General features: G+C 42.7%; 1 protein-coding gene and 1 long non-coding RNA gene across 7 annotated transcripts in view; one reads left to right on the top strand and one right to left on the bottom strand.

Annotated features, from left to right (window-relative positions):
- Positions 1–27,965, bottom strand: part of SLF1 (SMC5-SMC6 complex localization factor 1) — a 55,383-nt gene that overhangs the window by 10,683 nt on the left and 16,735 nt on the right. For all 6 annotated transcript variants that reach the window (XR_008315727.1, XR_008315728.1, XM_053293923.1 and 3 more), the window contains 6 exons: positions 19,459–19,608; positions 17,441–17,607; positions 6,858–6,995; positions 5,602–5,764; positions 4,108–4,255; positions 1,633–1,778 (listed from right to left, as the gene is read on the bottom strand). Coding sequence is in view for 4 of the 6 variants with exons in the window: in XM_053293923.1 (XP_053149898.1) it covers positions 1,633–1,778; positions 4,108–4,255; positions 5,602–5,764; positions 6,858–6,995; positions 17,441–17,607; positions 19,459–19,608 (912 nt within the window). In the remaining 2 variants the exon portion in view is untranslated. The remainder of the gene's footprint in view (positions 1–1,632; positions 1,779–4,107; positions 4,256–5,601; positions 5,765–6,857; positions 6,996–17,440; positions 17,608–19,458; positions 19,609–27,965) is intronic.
- Positions 381–24,661, top strand: LOC128344221 (uncharacterized). The gene is made up of 3 exons (XR_008315732.1): positions 381–495; positions 21,357–21,465; positions 24,467–24,661. It is a non-coding gene; the product is annotated as an uncharacterized LOC128344221 (long non-coding RNA).

Raw genomic sequence — 27,965 nt, 5'->3', positions numbered from 1 at the left:
AAGAATAATATTTCCCTACCACAATCATCTTTCAAAACCTGGACACTGCTCTCAGATACACCCTCCCCCACAGGGTTTTGTGGTGAAGCGCTGAAACAAACACTGATACCTAGAATGCGTTAGATGCAGGGATGTAGAGTCCATTGGACAAGTGTGGCAATTGGGCGGCAATTGTCCCTAGGTCCACAGGGCCTTTGGGGTCCCCCAAGGATCCTCGGCCAGTCCCCCTTGCCTGCTCGCCCTCCAGCTTGCTGGCCAGGCAAGCTAAACAGCCTGCAAGCTGCTGCAGCTCCTTCAGTCTCTGCCTCTCAGCTGTTCGGCGGGGCTTCCAGAGAGGCCTCCGTGCAGGCCTCACTGAAGCCTGAACTCTAGTGCCGGTTCAGGCAGGCAGGCAGGCTACAAAGGAGGAAGGAAGGAGGCAGGGTGGCCAGTGCTGGCTGCCCTTGCCCACAACAGCTCTGCCTAGCCTTTGACTCCTCAGGCTTAGTAATGGAGGTATGGTGTGATTTCCTTGTTGTGATTATCCCCCTGCCCTTGGATATTTAGGGATCGGCTTGCCATAGGGCTTTGATATAGGTAAGGGGATGTAGGGCAGATTGAGAAGTCTCTGAATATTTAATCTGAAACAGATTGAGGAATTTGCTGGTTTTTAATATATTTTCTAATTTTTAAAAAACCCACAAAAAATTTCTTATAAGTGACTTGTTCCATGGCAGAAAATTACAAAAATGTCTGGAGTTGAATCCCCCTCTTAGACCATCATTCCACCCCCCCATATGGAAAAATCAGGCCTTTGCCTTCATAAAAAAACCACACCCCTTTCTGCCCCAGCCTTTAAATCACCTGGAATGACTTGGCACCTAGTTTGGGTATTGAGCAGAGATGTAGGGCAGGGTGGGAGGAATATGTATATTTAAACTGAAGTGGATTGGACAAATAGTTGGTTTTTAATATTTTTTAAATATTAAAAATACCATGAAAAAGTAATTTAAAAATACCATGAAAAAAGTCCTGTTAGTGGCTTGGTTCATGGCAGAAAATTACAAAGTCCTTTAGGTTTCAGTGAAATGTACTTCCAGCTAAATGTGGTTTGGTTTGCTGCCTGAGGCTGCAATTCTCCACACACTTACCTGGAAGCAAACTTTACTAAATTTGTTAGGATTTCTGAGAAAACATACATAGGATCACACTACATGATTGAAAGTCTCCTTTCTTAATCAGCAGTGAGGGGCCCATTTTAAAATCGTGTCCCCCCGGCCCACTCCAACCTTGGCCCACTCCAACTAACCCCTGGTTAGATAGATGCAGAAGTGCCCAGTGGGAGCAGACAGAATACAGCTAGGCCTAAAATAATGAAGGGGAATGAAAGAGGAATAGCCTAGAATCTAGGAATACAAAGGTTAGAGATTCATAAGAGCTTGAAGGAAGGAAAATTTTGAAGAGGGAAACTACCGGTAGCAACTACAATGTTAATAAAGCCAGAGTACAAATGTATACTGTCTGACCCTATGCCAGGCAAGAAGGCACATTCAAGTCAGAGAATTACTGGTCTTCAAGATACTTTCTCATTGGTCTGTTTAACCACATCTTGTTATATTTAGCTCAATATTAAGAAATCCAAATTATACTTACAATTTTTTGAAGAGAGAGCAGTTCATTAGAAGTTATAGCGCTGCTCTGGTAAGACATATTTTTAAAAACTGCTTCTGCAACAAACATTTCAAGCCACAAGGATGGAATAGAAGAAATGAATAATTTTAATTCCTCTGTTGAGAAGTCTGAAGAGGAATAGGAATTAAAAAAACAACAACTTTGAGACACTGTACAGAAACAAACTTAATTTGTTCATATCACATTTCTATCCTTTTTATTGTTACTCCTAAAGTGGGGAGGATTATGAAATTTGTCATATTGGGAAAAATACTGTACATAGCTAAAGGGAACAGATCCTCTGACCACTGCCCATTGGGTGTCCAAAGTTGTAGTGCTTAAACTATAAGGAAAATGGCATCTCTACATAAAAGCCTTGCATAGTTCTACAGATTCGAAGAGGGAAACCTAGTTCAAGCAAGTTAAATATACCAAAAGCCCCTTTAAAACTTACATTAGTAGGAGAGATGTTACTACATGTAACCTATATTAAGAAAGCTGTCTACAGAGTTTTCATCTGAGCCATCTGAATCCAACATAAATGGAATAACTCATTTATGTGATTTATTCAACCAATGCTCTCTACATTGCAGAGAGCATTGGTGGTGCAGACAGCACTGATGATGCACAATTCTGTCTATTTGTTTAACTGGGAGCAAAATGTAAGGGGAAATTAGAAATAGCTCTGGGGTGCAGCAATACCCTTGTGCTCTGCTACCCTTTGCATATTTCTGACTCCCAAAAAAAGACACAGGATCCCCCCCACAACGAAACACTTGTAGTTACCATAGGTTCTCCTATGATCAATCAAAAACTCATGGTGGGAGTAATTGAGAGCACTATTTTTTAAAATCATTGCTATGAAGCAGTAGATACATTTGAGAAAGACATTATCATCATCTATATAATAATGATAATATTTTCCCCCTAATAACTTGGCAAAGAGGCACCTTTTAACGTGGTGATTATCTTTATTTAGCAGGGGGAGAGTAACTGGCCCTATTCATCCCCAGCACATTACCTCCAGTGACTGTTGCTGGTTTCTATCTCATGTTTCTTTTAGATTGTGATCCCTGTCCCCTTTGGGGACAGGGATCCATCTTATTTATTATTTCTCTGTGTAAACTGCCCTGAGCCATTTTTGGAAGGGCAGTATAGAAATCAATAAATCAAATAAATAATAGTGTCTTCCATGTACATGGTGCTTCCCCTCAAAAAATGAGAGGACAGGTCCCTGCTCCTAGGGGCACATAATCCAGATATTGACAGAAGGGAAACAACAGAGAAAGGGGAGGGAAAGGAAGCCAGGGATAAACGGGGGAAGGATTTACAATTATTTCAGTTAGACATACTCAGGGAATGGGGACTAAGGTGTTGTGCCAAAAAGAAGATGGGTTTTAAGGAGGAATTTGAAGGAAATGAGAGGAGGCTATGTTCTGAGAGGCAGCTTCAAGCACAAAGGGGCAGCAAAGGAGAGAGTGCAGAAAGTCCTTGCTGAAGCCTTAAAAAACCCCTGCTCTAACTTGGGACTTTATCGGTGATTGCTATCTTTTAAGCCCGTTTTCAGAAACTTGGGTTTTTTCTCTTATGAAAATTTTTGGATGGCCGAGGGAGGTGAAGCAGCAAATGTAAAGTGTAAGGTTACAACACTGGAGAGATAAGAAGGAGCAAGACCTTGAAACTGATTAAATTAAAAAAGAAAAGAAAAGGCATTGCAATGCCATGATGGAGAAGCATGTGTAGGTACCACAAACAGTGCTCCCTCTAATCTTTCTCATCTGTGTGCAGAATGAATTTTGATCTGGGTGGCTGTATCAAGGCTGTGTGTGCACACGTGCATTCATAGTGGGGCCTGATTCAACCTGAGCAGGATCTAAAAAGAAAAACAAACCAACATGTGAGCGTATGCATGTGCACACACCTTGGAGGGAACACTGACCACAAGTACAGGACACCCTTTGCTAATCCACAACCCTATGCATTTTGCTGTCTTATTGAAATAGGGGCCATCTAATGAGGCAAAAAAAGACAAGCTAACCAAACTGCCAGAGATTTTCAAAGCATCTGATTCAAGGATCCTCCTTTAAGCTTGTGCAAGTATTTGTTCATATATCTGGCCGAGACGGAAAAGGTTATGATTTGCAAAAACCAGTAGTTCAGTTGAAGAAACAAGGGCCTAGGAAGGGAGGAAGCAGGTACCTGAAAAGTAGCAGACTAAGGGAAGTAGGAGAGCTACTAAGTGGGTGAAGCAAGATGCTCAAAAGAAAGGAAGAGAGGCTTTTGAGAAAAAAGTTGGGAAAGAAAGTGAGCAGAGGAGAAATGCACATGACTTGAAGAAGTGTGAAGAACTGTCAGTTACTTGACTGCAAGTTTCTAGTTAGGATACAACAAATGGAAGTTTTACACAAATCTTATTAGAATTTATTAATTTTGCATGGAAATATAATATAATCTTACCATTACATGAAATGGCAATGTAAGATGCAAGGTCATTAGCTACAGGATGCAACATATTCTTGTCCATTATGAACCCTGAAATAATCCAATATTCCACCACAGCTCCCAGAATTCCATTCAATAGGTCAGCCATCTCATGCTTGAAGATCTAGAACAGATTACCTTTATATCATCTTATACTTTTAAAATAAACGTTATTTTGAGATATTATGCTCTTTATTTTAGACCTTATTCCAATAAAACAGTATGTGTATTTACAATGGTTCTATTATTACTTAGAATAAGAACTAATTCATGCATTACTTTGAACAATTCAGACTACCCGCTCAAGTGGTCTACTCCTGTGAGCAGTACAATTCCTCACAGAAGAGGGCTGTCTGTCTGACACCTTAGTACTACATGTGCACAATGAACAAAGTTGTGCTAACTGAGCCAAGTGGTACCTTTCAAAGCAGTGATTCTCTTCTGTTTAGCAGAGAGAGAGAGAGAGAGAGAGAGAGAGAACGCAACTGTCCCTATTCAGCCCAGCACAACATCCCTCCATGGCTGTTGCTGATGTCTATCTTGTTTCTTTTTAGATTGTGAGTCCCTTTGAGAACATGGAACCATCTTCTTCTACGTAAACCACTCTGAGAACTTTTTTTTGTTGAAAAGCGGTATAGAAATAACAGTATTATTTATATGTATTTAGTGTATACTAGCGCAAGAAGATCACAAAGTCACACAAAGTCATGAGGATTTTCAAAATTCTACTTCTGCTCTGTTAATTGTGCAAAAGTTCTTTTTACTACATATAAGTTGTGCCACAGATTGTGTACCTATTCCACAAACATGTTTGTGCTACTGCAATGTTAGTATGGAACGCAAGCAGACTTTATGTAAATAGCTAGCAGAACATCCTTGCGGTAGTGCAGCATTAGTCAGGATGCCAGCAACTGTTAAGTTTCTGCAAACAGGACATACTGTGGCTTGCAGAAACCCTTCCTCATAAAATCTACTATTCCAGCTTCCATAAGCTTCTCAGGCTCATTTGGGTACACTACTGGTGTGAGCAATTATTTGGACACATTTGACCAATAGATTCATAATGAACTCCAGAGTTTAATGTTCACAAGGACTTTAAATAAACCAATATATGGTTTTGAACCCTGGCTAAGATGGTATTAACCTTGGTTAATGCCAGTGCTGACAGAACATTTACCGTGATTAAGACCAGCAGAGCAATAGCAGTGTGTGCAATCAGCATTACATCTGCACTTGCTCTAAAATTAAACCAACAAGCCACTTGGAACTCCCATGTGGTGTTTGTTGAATAACCTATGTATGAAAATATTTGCATCTATTTATACTATTGTAGAACAAAAGCAAACAAGTTTCAAATTAGAAGACAAGAGACAACTGTGGAACTTTGACAGAGTCCTTTTGAGAGACAGGAGCAAAATATAAATGTTTTCTTTAACCTTCTCTAATCTTTATATTAGGTAAATCACGTACATCACTTGTCTTGTACTTGTCTTTAGATGAACAGATGACCCAGTCTACTAGAATATTTAACTGTTTGGTGAAAAGCATCGATTCGTTTCCTAACCAAAAGGTCTTCAGAAGAACTGTCTGTGGCATCACTTGTAAATGTTGTGAATCAAATCCTTCACACAAACTGTAAAAGAAAAATAAGTTCAAGATATGTATTTCTATTTTATTACAATGTTTAGTAAGGCATGTGCATGAATCAAAATGTGTGATTCGATGCTGAATCGAATCACAGACCACCCAAATTGATTCATTGAAGCAGTCTGCTTTGCCAGCTGCCTTGATGAATCAGCCGTAATTTTTATTTGGGTGATGCATGTGCTATTTTGAGGCCTGTTTTGCCGAGAAAACGGACCCGCAAAATATAGCTCTTCCCCCCGGGGGAGAGCTGGTCTACCAGTTGGGATCGGTGGGTAGACCAACCCTCCACTACGGACCTGGCACGTTAGCCTGCTTCGGAGGACAGGTCTACCCCTAATTCGATGGTGAATTTATTTGCACATTCCTAATGCTTAGATCACATGTATCAAAATGTGCAAGGTTTAGCAAGTTTTCAAATACAAAACAATCTTACACTGTGTTTTTGATAAAGTGGCAAGACTGGTTGCAATCCAGACAGCCAATTTAAGCATGCAGAAGTGTCTTTGAACTCCCATAAACGTGTCAGTCTATTATTATTTGGATTGTAGCCTATGAAAGCTGAACAGTAGCAACTCAAGTATTAATGCTCTAAAAATAAGATGTCAGGTTAAAAAAAAAAGCCTATAAATCTCAGCCCTTTTACAACTCTACTGTAGTTTATTAAGCAATACTGAGATTACTCTACAGTATATTATATAAAAATGTGAGCTTAATATAGAAGGATTTCACACACACAGACAATCCCCAATGAACTGCAAAGCCACGCATGTACACTTAACAAAAAGTTTCATACCTATACCCATGTGTGAAAGTGAAAATTTTAAAGTTAGAGACATTTTACCATTAATCCAAACAGAGTATTTTTCTTAACAACCATAAACTCTTGCATAAAAATGCTGAAAGAGAATCAAGTAGATGTTTAGCATATACATTTCTAAGTAACAGCAGTAAGCCACTAGGAAAAAAGCAGCCTAATCTGAAAAAAAAAGTATTCTTGTACAAAATAGGTCACCATTTGACTGTAGATTACAGAAATTTGTTAGAATTGAAAAGGAAAAATTTCTTTAATTGAAACACACCTTCTTGTTAATGCCAGCACTTCAGCTTGTAACACATTCAGGATAAACATTAACAATCTTTTGTGAAATATCCTCTCCTCATTTATGGTTACCGAAACAGGGACTGAATGACAGATAGGACTGCAAAAAAGGCAAGACCTGAGGGGGAGGAGAGAGAGAGAGAAAAGCAGAAATGCCATGCTGAATTCAAATAATCATCTGACAAGATAGTATACTTTTCCAGTTAACAGCTATATTTCTTCACAGCCCAGCCCATCAGAGCAGACGTGTGTGAAACCCTAGCCAGACAGAGTATCATGCACACAGCTGGGTGCTTTACACATGATTCCTCAACCTGTTCCAGTATCTCTTAGAAAACAATGCTCTAGTCCTGCAATTCAGTTCTTTGGGAGTGAGAAAAGGGAGGTTGATGCGGAGGGGGCAGTAAGAGAGACTGAATCCAACAGCTGATTTGCAGAATTCCAGCTTCTTTTACCAGTGTGCATTCATAGACCTGGATGCTGCACATACACTCTATGAGATCAGGACTTCAAACTTTAGCTGTTCTTAACTAAAGCAACCAGCATTTGAAGATATACCAAGCTCCGCTAGCTAACGTGAGAGACTTTACAATATACACAGGAAATTCAAGAACTCTCCCATCCCAAATCTAAACTGGGAAGTTCTTAATATAGCCAAGATACTAACTAATTGTGCTTTCAAAATGTGAGAAAACATGTTTCTAAGCAGTTTGTGATGCTCCATAATGTTGTGCCAACTGGGACATATACAAGACTCTGTAACAATTAGCTACTTTCCCATGCTCTGCTAGAGGCTGAGCAACAATTTGCTAATGCTCCATATTGCTCTTGTGGTAGTGCAACATCTTCCCGAAGGACTGGTCTAGAACAGAGGTTAATTATCTTTGTGCAACATCCTTACACTAACAAAACAGAGCTATGCTAGCCCAATACTAGCCTGGATTTTGCTCTCTATACACCAATTACTGGGGTGTCTTTTGTGTTCAGCACCCCAAATTAAAACTGCCATCATTATTTTTTTTACCACTGAAGCCCCGGTGGCGCAGTGGTAAAAACTGCCGCCCTGTAACCAGAAGGTTACAAGTTCGATCCTGACCAGGGGCTCAAGGTTGACTCAGCCTTCCATCCTTCCAAGGTCGGTAAAATGAGTACCCAGAATGTTGGGGGGGCAATATGCTAAATCATTGTAAACCGCTTAGAGAGCTTCCAGCTATAGAGCGGTATATAAATGTAAGTGCTATTGCTATTGCTATTATAAAACAACATATTTAAAACTTCTAAAGAGTAAGTAATCTTTTAGTCTTTTGCTCTGATCAGGGTGGTGTTCCGTGGGTGGAGACTCCTGTGATCTCCCCTTTTGTAATGGACGGATCACCATCTGGTTAAGGTAGAACTTACAGCCTCGCAGCCCACCTCTGCAGGTGTGAAGGACCTATTAGGTTGGTCCAGCTGAGGAGGTTATTGGATCCAATAGCATTCCAAGAAGCCTTGGAAGGGTTTAAGGTTGGCTCTGCTAGTGGTTCTGTTGACGCTCTGGTGCCAACTTGGAATAATGAACTCACTAGAGCAATAGACACAATCGCTCCTAAGCGTCATCGCCGACCTGCTTTAAAGACAGCTCCGTGGTATTTGAATGAGTTATGAGAGCTGAAGCGGTGAAGTAGACAACTAGAGAGCAAGTGGAAGAAGACTCGGCGCGAGTCTGATCAGGTACAACACAGAGCACATTTAAAGACCTATGCTCTGGCAATCCGGGCGGCAAAGAAGCAGTTCTTTTCCATCCACATTGCTTCCACAAACTCACGTCCAGGTGAGTTGTCTAGGATTGTGAGGGAGCTAGTATGAACCCTCTCCCCCTTGAATTTAAACAGAGAATGCCTCTGAGTACCAGTTGCAGGGGAGTAACAGCAGGAGAGAGGGCATGCCCTCAACTCCTGCCTGTGGCTTCCAGTGGCAACTGGTGGGCTACTGTGCAAAACAGGATGCTGGACTAGATGGGCCTTGGTCCTGATCCAGCAGGGCTGTTCTTATGTTCTTAAACTTGGAACCATTGGTTATTCGCTGTGACATTTTTGATGACTTTTTTGTGGATACAATTTCTCGTATTTGGGCCGAGCTGGATTCCATGGTTATTGTAGAGTCTACTGTGGAGATGCCCTGCAAATCCACTTATGGGATTAGATTGGATCATTTTCAGTTTGTGACTCCTGAGGAAGTGGACAAACTGCTCTGGACTGTGTACCCTACAACCTGTTCTCTTGACCCTTGCCGAACTTGGCTTATCTCATCTGATAATTATATTATCAGAGAGGGTCTGGTAAAGATTATAAATGCTTCACTGAGGGAGGGCACGATGCCTCCTCGTCTTAAGGAGGCTATTATCCAACCACTTTTGAAGAAACCTGCACTGGATCCTTTGGAGTTGACTAATTACAGACCTGTTTCTAACCTTGCATGGTTGGTCCAGGTGATTGAGTGAGTGGTGGCCTCTCAGCTCCAGGCAGTTTTGTATGATATAGATTATCGAGACCCATTTCAAACTGGCTTTTGTATGGACTATGGGGTTGAGACTGCCTTGGTAGGCCTGATGGATTATCTCCAATTGGCTATCAACAGAGGAAGTGTGACTCTGTTGATCCTCTTCGATCTCTCTGTGGCTTTCGATACCATTGACCATGGTATCGTTCTGGATTGCCTGAGAGGGTTGGGATTGGGTGGTACTGTTTTACAGTGGTTCCATTCCTACCTCTGTGGTAGATTCCAGATGGTGTCGCTTGGAGACTGTTGCTCTGCAAAGCGAGAATTGAAGTATGGAGTTCCACAATGCTCCATACTGTCTCCAGTGCTCTTTAACATCTACATGAAACCTCTGGGAGAGATCATCAGGAGGTTTGGTGCTGGGTGTTATCAATATGCTGATAACACCCAGATTTATTTTTCTATGTCAACCTCATCAGGAAATGGCGTATCTAAATGCCTGCTCGGAGGCAGTAATGGGCTGGATGAGCGATAACAAACTGAAGCTGAATCCAAATAAGATGGAAGTACTGACTGTGGGGCGTCGGGACCTGAGAGATGGTTCAGACCTGCCTGTTCTGGATGGTGTTACACTCGCCCTGAAAGGGCTTTCCCTGGTTTCTCAGGTTGAGGCAGTGGCCAGGGGTGCTTTTTATCAGCTTCGGCTGATTCATCAGCTATGTCCATTTCTAGAGGTGAATGACCTTCAAACAATTGTACATATGATGGTAACCTCCACACGTGACTACTGTAATGCGCTCTACGTGGGGCTGCCTTTGTACGTAGTCCAGAAACTACAATTGGTACAGAATATGGCAGCCAGATTGGTCTCTGGGACAACATGAAGGGACCATATAACAACAGTTTTGAAAGAAGAACATTGGTTGCCAATATGTTTCTGAGTGAAATACAAAGTGCTGGTTATTACCTATAAAGACCTTAATGGCTTGGGACCAGGCTATTTAAGAGAGCGCCTCCTCTGTCATGAACCCACCTGCCTTTTATAATATTCTGGAGAGGTCTGGTTGCAGTTGCCACCAGCTCATCTGGTGGCGACTCAGGACAGGGCTTTCTCTGTGGCTGCCCCAGGGCTTTGAAATGTGCTCCCTGCTGAACTAAGAGCATCTCCTTCTCTGTTTGTTTTCAGAAAGACCCTTAAGACTTTTCTATTCTCGCAAGCTTTTAATCAGAATTTTAATTTTAATAATTTTAATAATTTGTTTTATATTGTTTTATTGTGTTTTATATATTTTAACCTGTGATTTTAATGCTGGGATTTGTACACCACCTAGAGATTTACATATTAGGTGATATTAAAATATAATAAATAAATAAATAAAAATAAAAAGCTGCTGCTGCCATATTTCAAGAATTTGGGGAGCAACTGAGACTTCTTATGCTGACCATTGGCTTTAAATGGACAACAAGGTTTGTGAATTATTATGTAGCCAAATAAGTATGCAAGAGGAATTTTATGTCTTTATCTGTATTAATGGCAGCTTCAGTACTCTAGTGTGGGCAAGTCAGATTGCCAATATCCAGTTAATTTAATTATCTAGACTGTATCCAAGTAATTTTTTTTCTTACATTAGATCAGAACACACAATTCTCAGTTAGTCTTTATTATGGCTATAGAGCGGTATATAAATGTAAGTGCTATTGCTATTGCTATTGCTATTATGGTCTTTGACAAGCACACATGTTGGGTGCGTTCCCGTGAGCACATCTGCTACTTCCAGGTACATCGGGAAAACGTAGCAAATTGGGCGGCAGGGAGTCACGCTGGTGCCCCGATGGATGTTTAGAAACTGAGTGCCAGAAGGGAAAATGCAGTGGTGGCGGGGGAGTGCATCCTCCCCTGCCCTTAAAGCTGCACCTCTCACCATTGAACTGGCAGAACACCCGCCGTTCGAACCAGTTTGGAGGCCCATAAAGGCCACCAGTTCCGTGCACATCCCTAGTGTCAACTCTTGGTGACCAGATTCCTGTGGTTGTCTTTGGTAGAATGCAGGAGAGGTTTTCTAATCGTTAGTGAGCAGAGTGTGTTGAATTTGTATTGCAGAACACCAGAATTTCACAATTGTGTGTGTGTGATAGATGGATTCGCATCTAATAACAAATATTTGACATAGAAGTCGTCCAATCGTCCTGGCAGCTTATGTAAAACAGGGTCAATTAACCATAGCTTAAGACCTACATAAAAGACACACTGCAGGCGCACATGTACAACTGACTCTATCTGCTCAGAATTACAGGAGCAATATCTCTGCTCAATTGGAATCCTGCTAGATCTGCCAGCCATTAGTTCCAAGAGGAGGATATTCATACGGGCTCTCGAGAAGGCCCACCATGTTTAGGGAAGGTGAAGAGATATATATAATCTGCTGGTTGAGTTCTCATCCCACCACTGAGCAGGTGGAATGACCTAGATGTGCTCGACAGGTCATTATGAAACTCAATATCCCATATCCTTCATTCAATAAGTTCTTTGGCCATGACCAATCCAACAGAGAGGATTGCCTCAAGTAAAAGACTGTAGCTACCGAGTTTCCTAACACAGTTCTCCCACCAACTCAAGCAGTGCCTATTCAATAATAAGGGAAGGAGACCAGAGGACATTAAGTTGATTCTTGCCCAGTTTATTAGTATTAGATACCAAGCTCGGGCCTCTATCAAGATAAAAACAGGTTGTTTACCTGTAACAGATGATCTGGAGGTGATCCGTTGCATTCATAAGGAATGGGATCTGCGCCTGCGCAGGGACCTCACGGACCAATTAGCTAGCGCCTTGCTCTGCCCCCAATTGTCATGCACGTGACCGTGCTTTCGTTATCCCAGGCAGCTGGGGGCATGTTTATTCAGTTTCTGGTAGACGACCTGTTTATTTAGGCGATCGCTTGAGATTTACAGGCCCTTCAGGTCCTGCCTTAGACCTTGTGGGGAGGTTCGGGCGGGTTTTATGAATACAACGGATCACCTCCAGATAATCTGTTACAGGTAAGCAACCTGTTTATCTGGATCGTGATCCGTTGCATTCATAAGGAATGGGTGAATAGCCAGCTACTACCCAAGGCAGTGGGCTCTAAACTCCCTTAAAGCAAGACATGCTTTAAAACAGCCTGCTCAAACTTTCCATCTTTGGTCTGTCTCAGATCAATCGCATAATGATGTATAAACGGCTGCTCCGAAGACCAGGTTACTGTTCTGCAGATCTCTGTCATTGAAATCCCTGCTAAGTTCGCTGTCGAGGATGCATACGCTCTTGTGGCATGCGCCGTAATGGTCCCCGGCACGGTTTCTCCTCGCTTAGCATAAGCCAGTTTTATCGTTTGAACTATCCACTGGGACAAGTGTTGTCTTGAAACAGAGCAGCCTTTAGACTTTCCTTTATATAATACAAACGATCTCTGTGTAGTATGTATGCACTTTGTAGCCGCTAAGTAGTACAACAATGCCCGCCGAACATCCAAGGAATGCATAGTTCGTTCTAGTTGAGTTTCTGGATGTTGAAAAAAGGTTGGTAGCACTATATCTGCATTAATATGAAAATCTGATGTCACCTTCGGCCGAAACCAAGGATCCAAATGCATAACCACTTTATGTGGAAATATCTGCGTATATGGGTGATCTGCCCATAGGGCAGCTATTTCACTGACCCCCCTTGCTGTAGAGATCGTGATCAAAAAGGCCGTTTTCAAAGTTTTAAGCCTTAGGGAAGTCGATGCCAAAGGCTTGAATGGCTGCTGTGATAAAGCCTGTAGCACCAACATCAAATCCCATTGTTGTTGTGGTTTCCGCAGTGGTGGAAACAAATTGTTCAGCCCTTTAATGAATTTCTTGCACTCTGGATGGGAGAATACCATGGAACCCTCCCAAGCTACCAAATGACGCATTCCTTAATGACGCATGCGCCAGGCCTGTCATCTTCAATGTCATCATATATAGCAGCACTTGCTTGACTGTCACCTTTTTCGGGAAGAAACCATGGCGCTTTGCAAAGATCTTAAACTTCTTCCAATTGTTATCATAATTCAGATGCATAGACGGTTTTCTATTGTTTAATAATATCGATTTCAATAACCTATGCACCATGCCATCAACCTCAAGATTTCCAGTTGCAGGTACAGAACCGTACCGTGGCTCTGTGCCAATAACGCAGGGTGATTTGGAAATTTGTGATAATTCCCCTGCGATAGTCGCAGTACCGCTGGGAACCACTGTTGCTTTGGCCATCAAGGTGTTATTAGGATGCCCCTCGTGGCATCCCAGAGCATTTGTGTGACCACTCGAGTTATCAGTGGTTGCGGCGGGAACAGGTAGAAGAGGACTCCGGTCCATTTGATCTGGAAAGCATCCCCTAGGGAATTCCTGCCGAGCCCTGCATGCGAGCAATATCTCTGACACCTTCTGTTTGCAGCAGTTGCAAACAGATCAATATCCGGCCAAACCCAGTCATTGAACACATCCTTCAGAGAGTCTATGTTCAGCTCCCATTCATGACGTTGGTTGTGCAACAACGCCCGACTGACGGAGTCCACTTGTACATTGTCTTCTTTTATATGCAATGCGATTGGGGTTATGTCCTGAGCAATGCACCAGACCCAGATCTGCTGGCTCAGTGCGCAAAGGGAGCGTGACACTGTTCCTCCTTGCTTGTTCAGGTAAGCTATCACTGTGGTATTGTCCAGGTGAATCTGTATCACTCTCCCCCGCAGCAGCGGAAGAAACACCTGCATTGCCAAAAATACAGCTAGAAGTTCTAGATAATTTATATGTCTCCCTCGGTGGTGGCTGGCCCACTGCCCTTGTATCTGATGTTGCAGACAATGGGCCCCCCATCCCCATAAGGAGGCATCCATCGTCTATCGTAATCCTGTCTATCATTAACCAGTTGAAAAAGTTAAGTTTCCGAGGAGCAAAGCAATCCGAGGTGTAGACGCAACGGCGGTCTAACAGAAACTGGATAAACACGCCCCCAGCTGCCTGGGATAACGAAAGCACGGTCGCGTGCATAGCAGTTGGGGGCGGAGCGAGGAGCTAGCTAATGGGTCCGTGAGGTCCCTGCGCAGGCGCAGAACCCATTCCTTATGAATACAACGGATCACTATCCAGATCACCTGCTTCCAGTTACAGAGTGGTATTAGAAACAAGTATGGGGGTCAGAAATAAGGTTCTTAAGAACCTGGCTTGTACCCGCTCCAGGAGGGAATAGTTAACATAGGGTCCCAGCTGTGCCCCATATAACATTTGAGCCATCGACTTCACCTTGAATAAGTTTATGGCAGCTAGAAGGAACATCCCTCCTTGCCACCTGTGGAAGCTGAAAGCTGCTGACACACTTCTTTGTGCCTGAGCAGCAGCATATCTAATCTGGGAGCTCTTCCTCCCAGAATCCTGAAATACAACCCCCAAATACTTAGAACATTTAAGCTGCTCTATATCATAATTGTCACTCTTCCATTTATGTTTTTTTCCGCCTATTGGAGAAGGCCAAGATTTTAGTTTTCTGATAATTAATGTCCATTTGCTTTTCCTTGCAATAGAGGGCTCTTCTCATTCCCCACTTGTGATTGGGACAAAATGACCAGTCATCTTTATATAAAAGAACAGGAAGCCATCTGTCTGCCAACTTCAGGGTGTGTGTATCCAAGCCCTGCAGGCACTTGATTAAAGAGTTAACATAGATACCAAATGACAAAGGTACCAGAATGCACCCGTTTGACCCACTAGATGTCCTAATAGGCTTAGATAACTGGCCCTGCCAGTTGCATCTCAGTCTAAGACTCATGTTGTCATACAGTTTGATCACCACCAGCAAGAGCCTCTCATCTATCGAGGTGCTAAGGAGCCTAGACCATAGGCGTACTCTAGAAATTGAATGCAGCTTTAAAATCTACTAATGCAACAAATACGGTAGATTTGGAAGATCTTGTGTATTTCTCAACTAACTATTTCTCAACTAAATGTTGTATGACCACACAATGGTCAATTGTAGAATACCCTGGTCTGAAACTTGCCTGCTCATCTTCTAGGAATTGCTCCTGATCCAACCAGTCCATGAGTTTCTGATTTAATAGCCTAGCATACATTTTGCTAATAATATTAATTAGGCTTACGGGTCTGTAATTAGATCGAACATTTCTATTACCCTTTTTGAAGATAGGTACCACAATTGCCAGACCCCAGTCTTCAGGTATGTGGGCTGAGTTGTTTACATGGATGAATAAGGCTGCCAACACTTGTGCCCACCACTCGGGATTTACCTTGATCATCTCAGCTGGGATAAGATCAATTCCAGGGGCTTTACCACTCTTGAGATAATCAATAAGCTGTTTGGCCTTGCAACAGATACTGGGGGCCAATTCTGAGTACTTTCAAGAGAGTGCTCTGATTCAGAGGTGGGATAATGCACTATCAAAAAGTGCATTAAAATGTGCCTCCCATACCTTAGCTGGAATGCAGCAAGTTAGGGACACAGAGTCCTGACCAGAGAAACCCGAAATAATTCGCAAGAATAAAGAAGAGTTTTTAAGTCTGGCTGCTTCTATCAGCTGTTGCCAGGATTGCTCCAAAGCTTGTCTTTTTTTCTTGCCCAGCAGTCTTTTCGCATCCTTTAAAATCTGGTTAGACTCAGGAGAAGGATCCCTCCTATGTTGGATAAAAATGTCAATTAACTCCCTCTTTGCTGTGCAACATTCATAGTCAAACCAACCTTTGAACCTCTGTTCTGCGATGACTTAGATGTACTCTTCATAATAAATACCTGCAACTTTTTATTAAGGATTTCATAGAGATCCAAGATAGAACTAGCTTCAGCAATAATCACCATAAGCGCAGTGAGGAACCTTCTTCCGAGTTCAACCAACTGCTGCTCACCAGTTCACTAATTTGTCCACACCACCTAACGGGCCCAGCTTCCCCTAAAGCATCATATTGTTGATTTTATATGGCCTTGACATTGCTTGCCTGGGGCTTACAGATGAAAATCAACGTTAGGTGGTCACTTTCCGGTCTAACCCGCCACTTCGAAATGTGTAAGGAATTGGATCAAGTTGAGGAAAATCAGCAGATAGTCAATGATAGACAATTTATGACCAGACCAGAATGTAAACTGGCCCGGATAATCATCTGGTACTGTGCCATTCAGGATAAACAAGTCCTGCACATTGGCCAGATGGGGCTAAACATAAACCAGCCACATTGCTTATTTCACCCCTCTTTCCTAGGATTTCTAGGGATGTAATACACAATTCTAATGAAGAATCTGACACCTTCCTTTGTATTTTAATATTATTATTCAGAACATTTATGTACTACTTTTCAATAAAAGTTCTCAAAGTGGTCTACAACAAAGCAAAAGAAACAAAATAATGGTTACTGTCCCCAAAGGGCTCACAATCTAAAATCAGAAATACACAAGACACTGAATAAATGAAATAATGTTGTGTTTAAAGGAGAAGTATATATTTCTTTCCTCATTGCTATTGCAAACGTAATACCTCTATATACTTGTAAAGAATAAAGTGTGATGGAGGGATTTTAGGGCTAGATTTTTAGTCTCAGTGTAGTCACATCTGTTTTTATCTTATATGGGATTGCCCTGAAACAAAGAAGAGACCTAAACCACCAGCAATTTAATTTGCTGAGATAATTTCTTTTACCAAAAGGCTGAGACCAAGCATAACACACAGACAGCTTTGATTTTGAAGAAAACATGAAACCCCAATGTAGCTCAAGTTCACTAGATGAGCTTGAGCCTATCACATTCATTCTCAGTGCTCCAGCTGTAGAATAAGAAAATAAAGGCTTACCCACAGGGTCATTTTAAGTATGGATGAGAGGGGCTGCTGTTAAATAGCTGTTAGTCGGGTTTTACTGAGACTATCAGATACCAATATCAATTGGTGTGAATCTTTATTAAGTGAAGTTATCAACAGAAAAGACAACTTATCTTCAGCAAGGCTCACTCCATATGAGAATCCAAGCCCAAAACTTATTTTGCCAGTTCTACAATAATGTAATTACTGTACTGTTGTGGGGTCTTACCTCACAAGCATCTCCATTAGAGGCCATGTTCCCTTCATGCAAACAGGACACTGAAGAACTTCTAGGTAGTATCTTAACATCGAAGGTGATTTCCAAGGAGGATTTTGGTGAAGCAGAGTGTACATGATGTGAAGAAACTGAACGTAAAGTGTAGGATCTGCATTTCCCTGTAATCAAAGCACACAACAAACTTCACTCCAAACTGAAATTTATTGTTCCTGCCACTAGAATTAGAATAGGACAACAGTTCAATGGCAATATATTTTGCTATTTTACTTTACTGAACCTGCCTTTTAATCAGAGTTGTTTATTACATTTATTCTGGCTCTCTTTCATCATGGAATTCAAGGTGGTGTACTCAGAGCTCACAGGTGGTCTTATTTATTTAACATATTTTTATACCGCCCAAAACTTATGTCTCTGGGCAGTTTACAACCAGATAAAAACAACATTAAAACATTTGTTAAAAACAAGAAATTTAAAAACAACAATTTAAAATTTGTAAAACACTATTCTAAAACAACATTAAAAACAGAACAGTATCAGTTAAAAGCCTGGGTGAACAGATGCATCTTTAAAGACTTTTAAAAAATTGACAGAGATGGGGAGGCTCTTATTTCACTAGGGAGCACATTCCAAAGTCTCGGGGCAGCAATGGAGAAGGCCTGTCCCTGAGTAGCCACCAGACGAGCCGGTGGCAAATGCAGATGGACCTCCCCTGCTTATCTCAATGGACGGTGGGGTTCATAACGAAGAAGACGTTCTCTTAAATGCCCTGGGCCCAAGCTGTTTAGGGCTTTATAGGTTATAACTAACACCTTGTATTTTATTATTAGTTATTTTTATTTTACATTTTTTATTTTGCCTGGAAACATATTGGCAGCCAGTGTAACTCCTTCAATATAGGAGTAATATGGTAATTTTAGCCGCCATCCTCTCACAAAAACACCATCAAGCAAAACACTACAGGAATACATTATAAGTTACACTGCAGAAGTTAAAAGCCTCTCCACTACAAGGTATGCGTATTTTGGTGGGAAGGACTCATCCAGCTCTTTTCCTCTCCCAAGGTTCATCTTTCCCTCTACCCTCATCTTTCTGAAAACAGCTCATTTATGTATACAACAGCCTTGCTGGGGGGCAGGGGAGAATGCAACAAGCCAAGCCCTTAGAATCTGTTCTGAAGTGAAGGCCCAATTCACACTCTTCTCTCACCACTGAGCATATCTACAATGCTCTTCTCTCACCACTGAGTAACTACAGTCAGCTTCAAAAGGTTTGGGATTGTGACTCCCAGGCCCAAGGTTTGAAAAGTCATGGCTGCAATATGAGGCAACTAGGCAAGGATCTTCCCAACACTCATCCTTTAGGGGCAGTGACATGGATTTCATAAACCCTGGAGAAGGGGAGCAGGTACCTCTATCTCCTTTAAGCTCCTTTTTTGCTGTAATGCTTAGCCATAGAAGGTGTTCCATGTTCAGTCTTGTTCCCAGTGCAGCCTTGGCTCCCTGACACAGCCTGTCAATATGACAGGTGCTTCATTCATACAAGAATGATTCCTATAGCAACAGCAGTGTGCACAGTACTTTAAAAAATAAAGTCAAATTGATCCCTATTACAAGTGTATATAGTCTTAAGCTAGATAGATAAAAAAGTCAACAGAGATAGAAAGAAAGAACACATTGAAAACAAGGTCAAAAATGGAAGCGACTGAAGCAAAAAGCCTCATTTATCAATCTCTACATCCACATCTGATAACATTGCTACTTCACATTTATACAGTGCAATTTGAGTATTCAAAGCATTTCACATTATCTCAGTAATCCTTACAACAATCTTGTAAGGCAGGCTAATAGTACCCCTATATTAAAGTTAGGGACTATATGAAAGTTAGGGCTGTGATACATTGAGTTGGGCAAGGTCAACTACTAATTTAACAGCTGCGTTAAGACAAACCAGTAACTTTGCAACTTACACTGTTAGTCACTGCATCAATTCTTGTAAACTTGCATTCTCACCTGTAGTATGTGCTTTAGAAGAGAGTGAAGAAATTTAACTGGAGGAATAAGATTTTTCCAAGAGCGAAACTCTGTGACTGCAGTAGGAAACAAGTGGTCACCTACTAGTTCTTCAAGTATAATGTTGATTCCTCTAGAATTACTTTTCACCTAGGAAATGAAAGATTTACAAGTACATATGTATTAAAAATAATGTTCATTGGACTCTTTGAAAAAAGTTAAGTCCATACAGAAAAGTCAGGGTTGTTGAAAGAACTCTTAGTTGATTCACTGTATGAATTTTAGTTGAGCAATTTATTAAAGTTTGTTTAGATGTAAAAACATTAGTTATGAAGCAAACACCATACTTTTATTATGCCATCTAATGAGGCATTTGTGTGTCATAAGAATCATCATTTTAGAAGAAGCGTCCCCTCCTCTGTCACAGAGAAGGCGGAATGCCTTTTAAAGATGATACTTGCCATCTACAATTTTAATATTAATTACTTTAATATATTTTTAAATGCTGCTTGAGATATCCTTAGCCAATGAAATGTTTCTGAATGATTAATCTGTAGCTTTATGATACATCATAAAATAAAAATATCAAGAATATAATGAAGAGACACTATATTGAAACTGTATCAATGTGGACTGAACTTGCTGCCTAGAAAGCGTTTCTGCAGGAATGATCCTATTGAAGCTACTCAGCTGCCACTGAATAGGGATGTGTGAACCGGTTGGATGGTTCGGGGGGTTCGATGGTTCAGGGTCAAACCGAACATCCCTCCCCCAGCTCCGTCCAGACCAGGACCAACCCCCCCCCCCCGCCAGTTCGCGATTAAGTTTTTTTTTAAAAAAAAAATTCTTTACTTCTAGCCCCTTCAGGGGGCTTCCTAAAGGCCGCAAGCATGTGTGTGTCCGCAAAGGTTCCCCCTCTAGCTTTGGTAATCACTGCTGCGGCCTGTTCGGCGGGCCTCCATATACCGGCGTGGCAACCATTTTGCTGCCACCGCGCATGCGCAAATGGCTGCCACGAATGGCCAGAAAGTGCGGCCGAACGGGCCACGGCAGTGATTACCAAGGCCAGCGGGGGAGAGGGAACCTTCGCGGGACATCCCCCTGCGACCTTTAGGAAGCCCCCTGAAGGGGCTAAATTTTTTAAAAATATATTCACGATCCCCACCCAGACCAGACCAAATGGGGGGGGCAGGGTTCGAAGGGGGGCTCGACCAAACTGATCCGGTTAGGTTTGAGTGCAGTTCGCACTTGAACCAGGCCAGCCAGTTCTGGGTACACCCCTACCACTGAATATATGAATTTCACACCACTACCTTATTTTAAGCAAGCAGTTTTTAAATAAGAAAGAGAATATATCGCACTTTAATTACAAAAAAACTAAAATAGAGTGCAGAATTTGTCTTCTAGAATTGCCTGCTGATATTTTCAACTCTCATTACCAGTAACCTGCTTCAAAGTTTCTTCCTTCTTTCTTACTTCTTACCGTTTCTTACTTCTGTTTCTAATATTCTTCTTTCTATCACCCAGCCTTCAGTTGCAGCCAGCAATCAAACTATTTGCAAGTGTTTTCAGGATTGCAATGTATTTGGAGCCCTTATGCAACACTCTCGTGGATTCCCCTGCCCCCCAGAGTCTTAATCTACCCTAAACTCACATCATTACCAACTCTAATTTACAAGGCTGAGCAACAGTGTCACTTTTCAAATTCAAAATGGCATAACTCCCACCATAAGCAAGAGTAGCACCAAGTGCTGAATTATAAGTTATACATTAAGCACTGAAATATTCCTTTCAGAATACCAAAGAAAGACACACTAGATATGCCATGAAAATGGTTGAGTCTATGAGTGCCATGCTATGGCTCCTGCACAAACCTAGTCTCACTGTCTATCCCACAGAAACCAGCACTGGCCAGTGAGGACTGCTGGGGCATCCTCTTCCCCACCTTCCCAGGAGTACTGAAAGACCTATATGCCCTGAAAGGAAGTCAAGAAAGAAGGCACCCAGGTCTGGAAGCTCTTGTCCTCAGCTCTCAAAAAGATCAATAACCTGAGATAACAATAATTTGTAAATATTATGTAACTTCTTGGTTTGTTTTTTAATATTGTAAACTTCTTTGGTTGCCTTTGTCAGGGCAGAAAAGCAGTATAAAAATACAACAAAACAAAATAAAATATTGCTCCTCTAGGGATATTCAACCAGTAATATTTGCCTATGCTTGGCTTGTGAAACACAGGTTGCTCACCTGTAACTTATGATCTGGTAGAGATCCGCTGACATCCACAAGAATGGGTACTGTGCCTGCACAGGACCCTCAGGGTAGAATACTGCAGCTCGTCGTGGTGACCGAGCCCCCACTTCCATGCCCTCAGTGTGCTATTTAAAGGCGGGCCAGCGCCATGTTCCTCAGTTCTTGGACAGCCGCTGTGTAGAACGATCATCCGAAACAGGTGAGTTCATCAGAAGAGAATTGCATGCACACTCAGAACGGATATAGTGGAACACTACTGCAGTGGGGTGGTTCAGGAGGATCTTATGGATGTCGACTGATTTCTACCAGATCATAAGTTACAGGTAAGCAACCTGTTTATCTGGATCGAGAACCGCCAAGATCCATAAGAATGGGTGTTTAGCTAGCTCCCAATGGAGAAGAGTGCAGCAGTAGCTATTGTAATACCCGCTTTAAAACGCTTCTCCCGAAGCTTGCCTTGGCAGCAGAGCACACATCTGTGGCATAATGCTTGACGAAAGGTAACTCAGTGGACAAAGCTGCTGCTTTACAGATGTCCATGAAGGTTACCCCTGATAAGTGTGCAGCCAATGAAGCACAGGCACAGGTAGAGTGGGCCTTGATTGCTTCAAGTAGTTTCACGTTCTATGAATTGTAGGTCAGCAAGCATATATGAGTTCAACCAGCCATATGGAAATTCTTTGTCTGGAAATGCAAGAGCCTCTAGCAGGGCCCTTGTAAGCTACAAAAAGGCACTTGGTGGACCTAAAACCCTTACTACGGTTTAGGTAATATAAAAGCGCTCTGTGCACATCCAAAGAGTGCATCACACATTCTAAAGGTGTAGATGGGTCCCTGAAGAATATAGGGAGAACAATATCTTGGTTGAGGTGGAAGTCAGACACCACCTTGGGCATAAAGCTGGGGTCCATATGCATTAGTACTTTATCAGGATAGATCCTAGTATATGGTGAATCAATCCTCAAAGCTGTAAGTTCACTAATGCACTTTGCCGTAGTTATAGCAAGTAGGGCGGCCATTTTTAAAGTTACTAGTTTGATGGAACAAGTACTCGCTGGCTCAAAAGGGCTCTGGATCAATGATGAGAGAACGAAGGATATGCTCCGTAGTTCCACAGGAGTACAAATACAGGTGAAACTCGGAAAATTAGAATATCGTGCAAAAGTCCATTAATTTCAGTAATGCAAATTAAAAGGTAGAACTGATATATGAGACAGATGCATTACATGCAAAGCGAGATAAGTCAAGCCTTAATTTGTTATAATTGTGATGATCATGGCGTACAGCTCATGAAAACCCCAAATCCACAATCCCAGAAAATTAGAATGTTACATGGAACCAAGAAGACAAGGATTGTAGAATAGAACAATATCAGACCTCTGAAAAGTATAAGCATGCATATGTATTCAGTACTTGGTTTGGGCCCCTTTTGCAGCAATTACTGCCTCAATGCGGCGTGGCATGGATGCTATCAGCCTGTGGCACTGATGAGGTGTTATGGAAGACCAGGATGCTTCATTAGCGGCCTTCAGCTCTTCTGCATTGTTTGGTCTCATGTCTCTCATCCTTCTCTTGGCAATGCCCCATAGATTCTCTATGGGGTCAGGTCAGGCGAGTTTGCTGGCCAATCAAGCACAGTACACTGTATACTTTTCAGAGGTCCGATATTGTTCTATTCTACAATCCTTGTCTTCTTGGTTCCATGTAATATTCTAATTTTCTGGGATTGTGGATTTGGGGTTTTCATGAGCTGTACGCCATGATCATCACAATTATAACAAATTAAGGCTTGACTTATCTCGCTTTGCATGTAATGCGTCTGTCTCATATATCAGTTTCACCTTTTAATTTGCATTACTGAAATTAATGGACTTTTGCACGATATTCTAATTTTCTGAGTTTCACCTGTAGGTGGGTATACATTCATGAAGCCCTTCAAGAAAACTCTATTATCCGGGTGAAAAAAAAAAGTCTTGGCATCACAGCCCACATGTTTGGAAGAGAGTCCTGCCAAATGTACTTTTAGGGACACACTAGCCAAACCTTGCGATTTTAAGGTTGTTAAGTAGAAGAGTATGTCCTTATTGGCAGCTTGCTTAGGCTGAAAACCATGAGCTCTAGTATAGGCTTTAAAGCACAGCCATTTGCCAAAGCAGTTACGTCTGGTGGTAGGTTTCTTTCGGTTTAGTAGGATCTTATTCAGAAGCCGATTCACCATGCCATCTGATGGGAGTGCGGGTACGTCTTGATGCAGGATGTGACCATCATCTTGTGTCAGAAGATCTAGCTCTTGTGGCGATATTTGGTACTGGTCGCCCGATGGTTTGAGTACCTGTGGAAACCATGGTTGCCTTGGCCACCATGAAATCATTAGAATGCAGGATGATTCTAAGAGGCCCTTACCATCAAAAGGTAAATCCTCAATATTTTCTTTCATACCACCTGGCAGAGTAGTGGAGCAAAGCCATGCTTCTCTCTGTAGTGAGACTGCAGCGGTCATGGACGAGACTCCGACTCGGTCAGATGTTTTGCCATGCTCAATCGTTGCCGAGTAAGTGCAGCTGATTTATCCAAAGTTTTTGGAATTTCCCTTTAAACTCCTTAGGTGACAGGGTGTCTAAGTTATCTTGAAGGGCTTCCTACAACCCATGATTATACTTAGCCATGCAGGCCGAATAATTCATGATTTTGACAGACATGACGTGGAGTAGATCTTTTCCCCTAAAAGATCCAACTTTCTCCCCTCTTTGTTGGCAGGAGTTGTGTGGCATCATCTGGATTTCTTCGAGGTGGCACAGTCAGTGACCAGGGAGTTAGGTGCAGGATGTTTTAGCAGGTAGGAATTGTCCTTCTTTTGGATGTGATATAAGTTCTCTAAGCGTTTGGAGGTTGGCGTTGATATATAAACGACTTCCCACACACACTTTGCTTCCCTGGAGATAACTGGGAGAACAGGACGAGTCTCAGGTTGAGATGACTGAGACTTCACCATAAAGTTGTAGAGGGGATCGTTTATGGTGGATAGCTTGGATTTCAGGTCTAAACCAAAAGCCTCTGCCATTTCCCTAACTTAGGCTTTCATTTCTTCATTAGGGGAGACATAGGTAGGAGGCAGCACATCAGTAGGCGGGTCCATCAACATGTCTGGATCTTCCGGATCCAAATCAAAATGGGAGGAGCCATGATACTCCGATGGTGATCCAGCTGGGGAGTGTGGGTTATGTGTTTGAGTCTCAATAGTAGACTTCACAGGTGACTGATACATGTGAGAAACCGCAGGAGTGCCAAGCTGAAGGACCACTGGGCAGCAGATAGGATATAAGAGGTGGCTGGTTACCCAAAGTAGTAATAGACCCGGTCAAGGTAGCTGTGCGCAGCTGTGCTTTATCAGCAATTATTGGGAGAAACCCCTTGAATGTGGTCATAAAAGGAGTGCTGGAGGACGAGTCTAGAATTGACAGTAACGTGCATGCAGTGGAGAGATCCAAACAGGTACCTCTGTCCAAATCTTCTTGTCAGCATAGAATTTTGGCATCTGACACCAAGGGGACACCTGCGTCGATCCTGACAACACTAGCGCATGCAGCATCTACATTGCAGTTGGGAACAGTGGGGCGTGTGTCTTCGGTGCTTCTCGATGTCAATCAGGAGGCATCGAAAGAGCTGAGGAATGAATTTGTGTCAAGAGATGGAGACAGATGGAGTCCTCAACGTTGACTGCATTGGGGTCAAGGGGCGGTTGGTGCCGAGAAGCTTTTGTGGAACTGGCATCTTTTTTGATGTTGAAGATGTTAATATCTAAGGGCCGAAATAGAGGGTGACCGTCGACTTCAAGGCCTCTAAACAGCTGTTGTAGACCTGATGGTGACGGCATTCTGTCCTTGGTTGAGTCTATGGTTTTAAACTTCTTTGTCCTCAGTGTCAGCGGAACAGCCTCCGAGGCTGTCCACTTGGTCTTGGACTTTGAGTGCCTGGAAGACGAGTTTGCACCCCAAGGCAGCTTAGGGCTCCTAAAAGCCATTGGCACTGAAGCCAGGTTTTGACATTTTGGGCGTCGAGACAGTTTTTGACATCGATGGGAGGGGCTTGCCCGGAGGAGTCGCCCCCTCATCGTATACGGCGACACAAAGCCTCAGAGTCCAATTCTTGCACGTCGGCTTGGAAAAAGACAGACATATCCTGCAAGAGGAAGTGTGCTCCTCATTGAGGCAGATGAGGCACAAATCATGGAGGTCCTTGGAGGAAAGCTTAGCATTACAGCCTTTGCACCTCTTAAAGCACTGATTCCCCTCAATCATAACAACAGCCATTTTAACATGTTGATTCTCTTTATTTAGCAGGGGAAGAGTAACTGACCCTATCCACCCCTAGCACAGTACCTCCAGTGACAGTTGCTGGTGTCTATCTTAAGTTTTGTTTTGGATTGTGAGCCCTTCGGAGACAGGGATCCATCATATTTATTTGTTATTTCTCTATGTAAACCTCTTTGGAAACCTTTGTTGAAAAGCAGTATATAAATATTTGTTGTGGTGTGTAACTGAATAGTGTTGTCCTAAGTCTGTTCCAAAAGTGAAATAATGCCAACATAGTCCAGAAGCCAAAATCAAGTTAATAAACCAAAATAACAGTCCTCTTAAAACAACAACAACAACAACAACAACTATAACAGATGAACTCATGAAGGAAATTTAAAGAACTTTATCTGACGAGAAATGATAGGCCGAGGTCCAAATGCAACAGTGGTCAAAAAAGAACTGAGGAACATGGTGCCAGCCCGCCTTTAAATAGCACACTGTGTGCATGGAGGCGGGGGCTTGGTCTCCACGACAAGCTGCAACATTTTACCGTGAGGGTCCTGCACAGGCGCAGGACCATTCTTATGGATCTCCATCCAGATCCTTTGTATTACATACTTGCAAATCTGGTTTCAGAGCCAACTCCCCCAACTCGAGTTACAGTTATAGACTGATCTCAACGAGTCATGGTCCAACTCTTCCAGTTGGAAGAATACTCTGTGAAGAGCAGGCGCAGCTTGAGGTGATGAGCAAGCTTTTCTAAACAGAACAACATCTAGCCTTTCCCCCCTTCAAACTAACTAACAGGAGGAGTGGAGATTTTGAAGGGCTGGTTTCTCGTTAAGGGATAAGTCCGTGTGTGTGTGTGTTATTTGCATGTCTGATGCACGCACGGGATGCATGGGTGTGATGCACGCATGGCGTGCACACGCGCAGTCCACCTTTTTAAGCTTTTAGCCGAGGAATGGGGGAAGGGGCGGCAGGGAGGTACCCTGCTGCCCCAAATGCCTTAAAAAACGGGAGCGCTGGAGGAGGAAGAGTGGTGGGAGGGGTAAGTACACCCTCCCCCACCCTTAAAGGTCCACCTCTCCGGTGCTGAACCGCCAACCAGGGCCCAGGTCCAGACCAATCCGGAGGCCCTTAGAATGGGTTCCGGACTGGTCCATGAACATCCCTAATAGTGGACAGGGATAGCAAGCAGGAAATTGGAGTTTTGCAGGAGTTCTGTGGAAAGTGTGTGTGGGAGCCTGGAACAAGCCTCGGTGATCACAAGGAGCCTGGTGGAGAAGAGAACATAAGTACAAATCCCTCCTTCATATTCTTGAGATAGGCTGTTGGGACAGTTAAATAGCTGACCATTACAGATGAGACCCATCCTTCTAATAAACTATCTCTAAATACTGTAAAGAGCCAACAAAACCAGTATGAAGACAGAAAGTCAGCAGGGCACATCCCAGTGTATTGCACAGAGTGGCACATGTATGACTATTTGCCCCATGGGCAGAAGTCATGGGTGTGTGCTCGGTGCAAGGAGCTCCTGGCCCTCAGGGCATAAATTTGTTCCCTTGGGACCAAGGTGGCAGATCTGGAGAAGCTCAGAGAGAGAGAGAGAGAGAGAGAGAGGCATGCAGATGAGACCTTCAGGGATGTGGTAAAGGCATCCCACTCCGGGGCTGACAGCTCCTCTGCTGTCAGGGAGAATGAAGGTCTCGGGCAAGAAGGACATCAGTCTGAGGAAGAGGGATATGCTCCTTTAGAAGGAACCCCTTCCATGGATGATGAGCCCATATCCTCTCGCACAGGGGATACTCTTCCGGGGGGTGGGGGCCTCCTTGTAGTGGGTGATTCGATCATTAGAGGTATAGAGAGATGGATTTGTGACACGCGTATTGTCTGCACGGTGACTTGCCTACCTGGTGCAAAGGTTACGGAAATCATGCAGCGTCTAGATAGGCTCTTAG

This window comes from Hemicordylus capensis, chromosome 2, assembly GCF_027244095.1.
Source record: "Hemicordylus capensis ecotype Gifberg chromosome 2, rHemCap1.1.pri, whole genome shotgun sequence".
Taxonomy (NCBI): Eukaryota; Metazoa; Chordata; class Lepidosauria; order Squamata; family Cordylidae; genus Hemicordylus; species Hemicordylus capensis.
Note: the sequence above shows the minus strand (reverse complement) of the source record. Positions and strands in the feature narration are given on the sequence as shown.